General features: G+C 42.9%; 1 protein-coding gene across 1 annotated transcript; it reads left to right on the top strand.

The window, feature by feature from the left end:
- Window positions 1-50: 50 nt before the first annotated feature.
- Window positions 51-6,559, top strand: p3h3 (prolyl 3-hydroxylase 3). The gene is made up of 16 exons (XM_046399173.1): window positions 51-755; window positions 1,479-1,666; window positions 1,763-1,921; window positions 2,472-2,664; window positions 2,784-2,915; window positions 3,000-3,133; window positions 3,315-3,404; window positions 3,482-3,534; window positions 3,775-3,854; window positions 3,938-4,065; window positions 4,159-4,254; window positions 4,441-4,591; window positions 4,751-4,868; window positions 5,060-5,135; window positions 5,215-5,355; window positions 5,881-6,559. Exons 1-16 carry the CDS (start codon window positions 461-463, stop codon window positions 6,043-6,045), a joined length of 2,199 nt encoding a protein of 732 aa, XP_046255129.1. The 5' UTR covers window positions 51-460; the 3' UTR covers window positions 6,046-6,559.
- Window positions 6,560-9,486: the final 2,927 nt, after the last annotated feature.

Below are 9,486 nucleotides of genomic sequence, written 5' to 3'. Positions count from 1 at the left end.
TAAGTCGATGTTGAATGTGTGTCTGAATATGGGAAATCGATTAATTGTGAGTTTGTGGGTAGTGATTTACGTGTTCACCAGACAATAGATTAGTAATATTAATAATTTCACTTCCACCTGTTTTATTTTTATATTTACGGTAATGTCCTTTGAACTCAAGTTTAAGGAACTCCACCATGTGGCCACATCGAGGTATTACATCTTGGCGTTCTGGATAAGAATCAGCCTAACGCAGACTAGCGTTAATTAGCACAAAACAAATCATCCTATTATATTTAGCTTGATTTTATCAAACAAAATCGTCAGTCGGCGAAGTTAACAAGGGGCAGTTGTAAATACATCATGTGAAAGGATAGCACCTACTTTCCTCCGATGAGAGGAAACTTTCCTCCTTAAATATTTCCATAGTCCCTCCTCTTCTCCACACTCGGTCTCCTCCACAGCGTTTGCTTCTCGGACCATGGCGCTGCGCTCTGCCTATTTCACTGCATACGTGGCGTTACATTTTGCTCTTATAGCATTACTTAATTCTACCGTAGTAACCCTGGATAGTGGCAACTCTGGTGCTTTGTCACTTCTGCAACCGTATGATTATTTGTATTACAGAGGAGTTCGTGCGTATTTTGGTGGGGAGTGGGCGAAGGCTGCGGAGCTGCTGGAGAAATCCATCCAGACCAAGGAGTTACTGTTTAGAGTCCGCAGGCAGTGTCATGATGACTGTGAGGCAGCAGGGAGAGAGGCATTCAATAAACTGGGTAGGTTTTATGAAGTGTTTTCATGGTGAGTGCAGTAATTGTGTTTTTACATGCAGCCAGTGGTGCGCCAGATGTTGATCGTCATTGTCTTGTTTCACTGAATGGACTGAATGAAATTCACATGAATGGTACAACAGTTAATACACACTCGGCAACGTTACATTACCGTAACTGTAATATTAAATACACTACTTCACTTTCATTACTTCACTTTCGACCTTTTTGCCTTGTGACCCCTTTAAGTGAGGTCTTGTTTACTTATGACCCCCCCGGATTGTGTCCTTAGTGTGCATGAGCTGTCAGCACAGTTCAGTCAGAAAGTGATTGTTTTTCCTTCTCAGGTTGTTTTGAAGAAAGTGTGAATGTAATCACTGTTTCCTGAGGACCTGCCCAAAAGGCAGCAGTTGAAAATGAGCCTTGTGGTTCAGACTTGCCCGTTTACAGTGATGCTGATTATTGTTCATTGCCCCATGACAATGAATAAATAAGCCGTTTTCCTTTACTTTTTTCCAGCATTAGGCCGAGTGCTTTGCCCAAGCCCAAGCTTGCAACCATAGCAAGTAGATTTAAAACACAAGAGGCTTCGTGTGTATACAGTATATATATTGCAAATGCACATGATGCCTGAACAGTGTTGATCGTGGCATTGCTATCTTTTGTATGAATGATACACCATGTTTATATTTCACTCCTGATAACGAGCCTTGTTTTCTCTTTTGTTAGACTCTGAAAAGGAGGGGAATCTGTGGGACCTCTGGGCCTTGGACTGGGCGCAGCAGAAGGCTGAATGTCTGAGGTTCTGCATTGGGCGCTCTGTCACAACTACAGGACAGCTTCCTGTCTCCAACGACATAGAGTATGAATTCAGCAGTCGCAATCCTTACAATTTTCTGCAGGTTACATACTACAAGGTAAGCTATTCTTCAAGCAACTGTAAAGGTCCGTGACATATTGTTGTTACTGCTGATAGACCTACATATTCACACTCTCCTCTTGCGGCACGTCAGTTGGGAAAGGTGCAGAAGGCGGCAGCAGCAGCTCATACCTACTTTGTGGCCAACCCCAGTCACCTGGAGATGAGGAACAACATTGAGAAGTACAGACGGATGGAGGGAGTGACTGAGGACGCCTTCCAGGACAGAGAGATAGAGAATGAGAAACACTGGGTGAGGATTGAGGTCTTTCTAAATGGAGAGGGGAATGGAATTGCAGTAGTTATTTTGTACTTTGTCTAGATAATTCCAGCTTTTCATATACATACTATTTGTTTACTGCTCTTTGGGAAAAAGTTTCATTTTTACTTCATCACTTGGGGGCTCAGAATTTTATACACCCAAGTATACAATTTTATGTGTTTAAACAGAAGTGATCGATCGGGTCAGCATCAATAGGAGGGATGGGACAATTTTCTCTGATGTAAAAACTTTTTTGTAATGTGAGTGTGGAAACCATGTAATCCAAACCTGGTTTTACTTATTGACGACCTCTGCCCCAGGACCTTTATTTTTGTCTATTCATACACACTTGTTATAACATAATCAGATTTGTTCAAAATAGGCTTACATGGCCCAGGTAATGGCATGCAGTTAGGTCTCAAAATCTGTCCACCATTTTTTAAAAGAACCGAGAAATTTCAAGTTTGGTTCTTTGTTCTTTGTTCGTCTTCCTCTTGAATATGTATTTTGTTTTTTCCTCTTTACTTGCCATCAAACTCAGGTCCTGTATGATTCTGCACTTCAACATGAGGCCTCCTCTAACTGGCTGCAAGCAGCAGAGAAATGGAAAGCGTGTGTGAATGAAACGTTGCGGCAGACGGAGGAGTGCAGGGTGCAGTGTGAGGTGGCCTCCCAGCGGCTGCCCGAGGACAGGGGAGTGGACAGCGTAGACGGTGTGTTCGAGAAGGCCGCAGGTAAAAAATTAAAACAGAAAGACCCATAGACTGAAGCTTGAGTTCTCTGCTTTAAACCAGACAGAAAAATAACAGAAAGTACCTGTTTTCTCTGGGGTTTTTTTTTCTTTCCTTTGTAGCTCTTTCCCTCTCCCTGCTCGCATGTCGACAGTCCTGTGTGACTCAGGTGGCCACAAGACCGGGAAGGATTTCTGCTCAGGAGGACTTCCTGCCCTCACAGCTGGAACATCTGCACATTGCACAGTTTAAAGGTAAGTGTTTGGAGGTCAAAGTGAAGATTATTCAATTCATATTTAATGTGCCTTTTCTCATGTTGCATCCTGGTCTCCCCACAGCTGGTGATATTAGTGGAGCAGTGCAGACCCTTCGCTCTCTTCTCCTGTTTTACCCCTCTGATAAGGACTCCTTAGACAACCTGCAGCTCTACTCTGAGACACTAGGTGGAGACACAGAGTCACAGCCTGCTCAGGTACCACTTAGCACTAAATTCAAATCACACCTATGGGTGTAAAAGTTCCTTTCATGTTTTCACTTAATCTGTAATCAAGGGTTGAGCAGTCACCATCTCGTCATTTCATCTTTAAAATCCCTGTTTCGTTGTCTTTGCTTTGATCCTGCTGACTGCGTCTTTGTTTGTATTCGTCATACAGGAGATTGTAGGATACATCAGTCGCTCTTTGCAGGAGAAGAAGCTACTGTATTTTGGTGTGGAGAACCTTGACTTCAACTTCATTGACCCAGTAAGTACTGAGGCAAGTATACGTTGCTTTGACGCACAAAATTATATCCGCAAATTCATTGACTGCTTTCCATTTAGGATCTTTGGACTCCAGAGGATGTTGTTCCTGAATCACTGAGGGATGCCTGGAGGTAAGAAAAACTGATATGCACTGATTAGTCACCAACATTAAAACTGCTGACAGGTGAAGTCAATAAACTTTATCATATGTTTACAATACAGTGTTGTGCGGGGAAATCTTGGGTTCTGGCAATCACTTGGATGTTCTTTGACACACATTACCCACCTAAACTTTGCGGGCCCCAAAGCATGTTGTCCGCGCCTAACAAAATTACACAAAAGTCATTTCGTTATTTGTGTTTGACCTCCAGAACTGAAAAGGAGAAAATTAATGAAAAAATAAAAGAGGGAGAGCAGCAGGAAGAAGTGGATGACAGTGGATTTTTTTCAGGTAAGATTGCCCTCTTACATCAGTCAGTGATTAAGAATTACCCAGTGTTCTCTTTCATCCTTTGCTATTTATCCTCTCTCCAGGTGGTAAGGTCCTTCAGGTCGGTGTGACCATCACCATGGACGATGAGCTTCTGAACGGGACCAATCGCGTAGTACTCGACGGAGTCATGACTGAGAAGGAGTGTGGCAGAATACTGCAGTTAGCAACAGTGAGTCCAGATCAAGAGTCAGGCCTTCTCGGATAGAAGCAGCAACGCTCTGACCTCCTGTTTCATCTCATCTCATCTCTTCATCTCTGTTAGGCTGCAGCATCTGCTGGAGATGGTTACCGGGGGCGCAGGTCTCCGCACACGCCTCATGAGACGTTTGAGGGCTTGACTGTCCTCAGGGCTGCAAAGGTTGGTGAACTGGAGATAATGGAAACGTGACTTGTTTTTGAATGAACTTAAATTTATTCACTGAATGTGAATTAATTATAGACCCAGGCATTATATTATCTTGGTGTGCAAGGGGAGGGGAGGGGGTCTTATTCTAGGACACAAAGTTCATATATTCTTTTAACGCAGTCTTAACTTCCTTTGCAGTTGGCTCAGGATGGCCTGGTTAACCAATCAGATGCCAGACTGTTACATGAGCTGGGCGAGAGAGTGCGAGTCCTGCTGCACTCCTACTTCAGGAGCCCCTCGGGACTCTTTGTCTCTTTCACACACCTGGTCTGCCGCACTGCTATCACAGGTAATGCCAAGATTATCCGTTTCTCTCTTAGGGGGGGGAGATCATTATCACTTGCTGTACTACAACCACAGGGTTTCACAGAGATCTGAGTTTTATTCTGTGAATTAAATGTGTTCGTTTGGGAAGGGTAATTATTTGTTTGATTTTCTCTGCCCTCAGGGGACCAAGAAGGCAGGCTGGATCTGTCTCACCCTGTCCATGTTGACAATTGTCTCCTTGAGCCGGAGACCAAGCAGTGCTGGAGGGAACCACCAGCATTCACACACAGAGACCTCAGGTACGCAACAATTACCAGCGAGGGAAAGAGCAGTAGCCAAACAGAGAAATTGTATTGCTAATGTTATGTAAAACTAGATCAACAAAAAGGGAAAGATCAAGCTTTAAAAATATGCTTGCTTCAGTAGGAGAAATATTGAGAATTTAAATTCATATTTCAACTGGTTAAATGGCTGCTTTTCTCTGTCACAGTGCCATTCTCTACTTGAATGACAACTTTGAAGGAGGAGAGTTGTTCTTCACTAACAGGGATGCCAAGACAGTAACGGTAAGTCACCTTCCAACCTTTGGTCACTTAATTTAGGGATAAATTAAACCGGCTTTTCCTTCCTTCTCCACATCTCCAGGCTCGGGTAAAGCCCAGCTGCGGTCGACTGGTGGGTTTCTCTTCAGGTCCAGTAAATCCACATGGTGTTACTGCAGTGACCAGCGGCCGGCGGTGTGCACTGGCCCTCTGGTTCTCAAAGGAGAAGCTCTACAGGGACATGGTGAGCATTACGACCACAGCACACACCGCTCACCTTCTCCTTATGTCAGACGTTGCTCCTGCAGTCATGTGGTCAATGATAGCGTGACACCCGTGTTGGATAACAAGACCAGCTGCAGTATAATGCAAATCTGGAGGTTGTTTTTATGTTTTGGCATTCACAGTGCCTGGTCTGTGATTGTACCTTGTACCTTTCTTCTTCAGTCTTATGTGGTCTGGTATGATCAGTAGTGAATGGTGGGTAATGTTAACAAGTTTACATAGCTGTTGCTGAATAGCTGACATTACTGAGTCAGTTTGCTGACTTTTTTTTAAGTCTTCTCTATGTTTGTTACCTTAACCTTTTTTTACAGTTGTTCAGCTTAAACTACACACTGTCACCTTTATAGAGGAGAAACGCTTTACTGTCTTATGTCAATTACCACAGAATCCAAAAGTGAAATATAACAGTTTTCAGAATATTCATTCAGAAAGTAATCAGTAACTGCCAAACCACTAGAATTTGCTATGCTTTTATTTAACTCAGGAGCGAGAGGAGGCAGAGGACATGTGGGCTGCAGATGGACAGAGTGTGGTAAAAAAGGACAAGGAGGACACCGAGGGCTCTGCCGGCAGGAATGCTCGGAGCCAAGCACCTAAGGAGAGAAACAGAGGGAGAGGCAGGGTGACGGGAGGCAAAGATGAGCTGTGAGAGCCAGAATGAGCCTGACAGACTGAACCACCAAAGCTGGAATACATTCTCTTCGCTCTCATGTGCCAATCTGCCATCCAAACCAAATCGAACACTCCTGTTTTGATTTTTCAGTTTTAATTCACAAATTCACTCTTCATCTTGTTGCCTTTTTGTGTAAAGCTGCTTGCATGTTCACTGTACACTGTATTTATACTGTATATTATGAAGGTAAGTGAGGGAACACTGTCTTTTCCTCTCTCTAATGTCAGTTTTTTCTTTTAATTTAGCTGCGTTACCGACTTAAAATGAACAGATTAAAAGAAGAAATAAATGTGATTCTTTACCATTGTCACATGATTCTCACTTTATACCATATACACACAAGTGAGAGGGACTTGAAGAACATTAGAGACAAAGAGAAGACAAAAAATGGGCAGAAAAGTTAAAGCAAGGCTGTGTAATCTAGTAAGTGATTGTCATGTACCCTCTGTGGCTGCCTGCTGATTATCTTCAATTAAAAAAAATGGAGGATCAGTTCTGTTCCTGTCTGTTAGGAGTAGAAGCATGTGATAAGATATGCAGTTAGACACCAGTGGAAAACTGTGAAAGTAGTTACATTAGCACAGATTGTCAGACACTACAGTCTGAGGCCCTAAGAGGGAGAAGAGGGAACAGAGAGAGAGAGAGAGAGAGAGGTGCACAGGGGGAAAAAGGATAGAAATAGAGAGATTACTGTTAATCCCTCATAAATGAGTGCATTTGTTTATGAAGCTTAAAAAATCTCCCATTTAGAATATGGAATAGTAATCCAGCTAGAGATCATTTAATCATTCAAGTCCAGTGGAGTGACACTCAACCATCCACTTCCATGTTATCCTTCCCATTACACCCAGTGCCTCCCCTCAGTCCCCTTCGTTTCTTTCGTCCAGTGCATTAGGTACCAAGTCGAGTACTGTTTATGGCCCATATTAACACTCTCACTCCCCCCGTGTTATAATCCCCTCGCTGCTGCAGAAGTGGGTCGATAGGCCTGTTTAATGGAGCCCTAGTTTTAACCTTTTCCCTCCCTCACATGCTGACACCACGCGGTACCCTAAAAGTCTGCATTAATCTTCTCTTAAGTAGGTGTTATGTCTATGTAATGCATCTTAGATATCCTCACAATAAGCACCCTGGCAGTCTACTGCTCCAATTACACACTTGGCAGGAAAGCATCTATGATGTCATCTTCCCATATTTTATATGATTAGCAGAAATTATGTAAGGCCTAATAGCGCAGTTATTTATAAAACTGAAATCACGGCATCCTGTCGTCATTATAACTGAGTGCTGTGTGTACTGGGTGGTTGACGTGGTCACTTATGTTGCACTTCCATGTGTTAATTGTTTTACTATTTGTGGCCCAAACTTCCTGTTTGATGCTTTTCATCATTTTTAGGTGTGTTTATAACAAGAAATTTAATAGAAGGATCAAAGCTTGTGCATCTATCCTACACTCATGTCACAATACTTTGTTTGTGACTGACTGATGTGTCATTTAATCTGGTCACCCCACCCTTCTCCACCCACTTACTGCATTTAGTCAAAACACATTTCAGTGACCCTGTTGGGGCTTTATAGGAAAAAAATCTCCTACAAATGACTTTATAAATACTAGTCAAACTAAAGCAAGACTACTGATAATCTAAGATACACGTAGTAAAACAAAAGATTTTATAGTAGGGATAATGAAAGACCAAGACATCGTTGTTCTAACCCAAAATAACACTCTGTCTTTGTTTTTATCTTAGCCAGTGCCTGTTCACATGCTAACAAATCCTTTTTTCCTCGTTTTGGTTTTCTCTCAGTTTTACACTCCATCTCATAGCCCTCAGCGTACCAGCTGAGTTTTTACCAATCCAAGGTCAACTCAGTGAGCTCTGTCGGTCTGCTTCTCTCGTCGCTGTGCTTGAGTGAGCAAAGGTCAGCTGCAGAAATGTGTTTATGCACACTGAATCACAGAATAAACTTTCAAAGTGTTCAAAACGCAGCACAAGCCCTTTTGTAGTGGGTGTATGCAAACACACAAACAGAAGAGGTCCACTCTTTGTTAGGGTCACAACGATGATGTTTAATCAGCCAAATCTTTTTCCCTTATGGCTTTGCATAAAAGGAAATAATATGATCCTTGAACTTTACCCTTCTACAGTTAGGTCAAAGGTCACGATCAGGTAGAGCAGCGTCCTGAGCGCCGGTCAAAACTCAGACACTGTTTCATCTCATTTGAATGTGTTTTGTTGGTTTACAGTAAGTAAAGTTGCTGACTCACTCTCCTGACTGCCAAAGGATCATCGTGAAAACTAAAGCGAAAAATGCACACTCACTTCCTTTGACAATGCAACTGTGATACCATGAAAGGCAAGTCCAAAATTACCAATGCAAAGTCAGCCACCCATTGGCCTGAAAGTGTCATCTCATGATAGTGAGTGTGAGCTGAGTTGTTTCATAACCAATACAGGTGATTTCCTTTGTTTGATAGTGTACAACAGCAGTGAGATGCACACTACCAGATGGGTATCTGTGCCAAACAGAAAAGACCCTTAGGTATGGCATTAGGTCAAAAATGACAAAGGAAAGTACAGAAAATGTTTTTTAACACTCAATGGACAGTCAATGGCATCCCATGTCCTGTACATTGTCAGTATATGTCTCGCATATGTCTGGGCCAATCCTGGATCCTGCAGTTTTTCTGCTCTGTCATTCCCCTTCTCTGTCCATAGACTTTCTAATATTAGCTTCACCTTGGGTTTACAAAATACAAACCCTCCTGCCAGTCATAGATCTTTTAAAGACTACCTCAGCACCATAAAAAGCCATGTTCCCAGGTCCTCTATTTTTCTTCTTTCCCCTCCCCTCCACGATTTCCATCTCTTAGTTTTTGATTCGGATTCACCTCAGCTCATGTCTTGTGACCCCGTACCCATGCTCTGCACCTTGTTTGGTTTCCCTCACTGTCTCCTCTTGCTTTCTGGCTCTTTTACCCCCACTTCACACCACCACCCCCTCCTCCACCCCTCTTTCTGTCCATCCCAGGGTTTATCCCCTCATCACTGATCTCCCTTCATCCCTCCAATCCTCATCTGTTCCTCATAGGAGCAGTGGAGGGAGTGAGTGACGGAGGAATATCCCACTGTGTGTGATACCAAAAGTGAATGAGCAGGACAAAGCGTGGTAACAAGCGGGCTGAACTTATGACAAAGACCAGAGGGAGACCGCTGCAGGAAGACTGACAAAGATCTGCCAAAACACCTTGCGAGGAGCTTCCTGTTTGGTGAGTGGATGGTGATAGGCTCCTGTTTACATTTTTTGTTCTTAGTAGTTGTGAAGTTGTGCCATGCTGCTCAGATGGTGAACTGGATTCAAAAGCTCAGATGAAAATTAGATTGAAGGCTGAAAAGACATTTATTACCTTTAATAATT

Source organism: Scatophagus argus, chromosome 9 (assembly GCF_020382885.2).
Source record: "Scatophagus argus isolate fScaArg1 chromosome 9, fScaArg1.pri, whole genome shotgun sequence".
NCBI lineage: Eukaryota > Metazoa > Chordata > Actinopteri > Scatophagidae > Scatophagus > Scatophagus argus.
The sequence above is the reverse complement of the archived record's forward strand: the minus strand, read 5'-3'. Positions and strand labels throughout refer to the sequence as shown.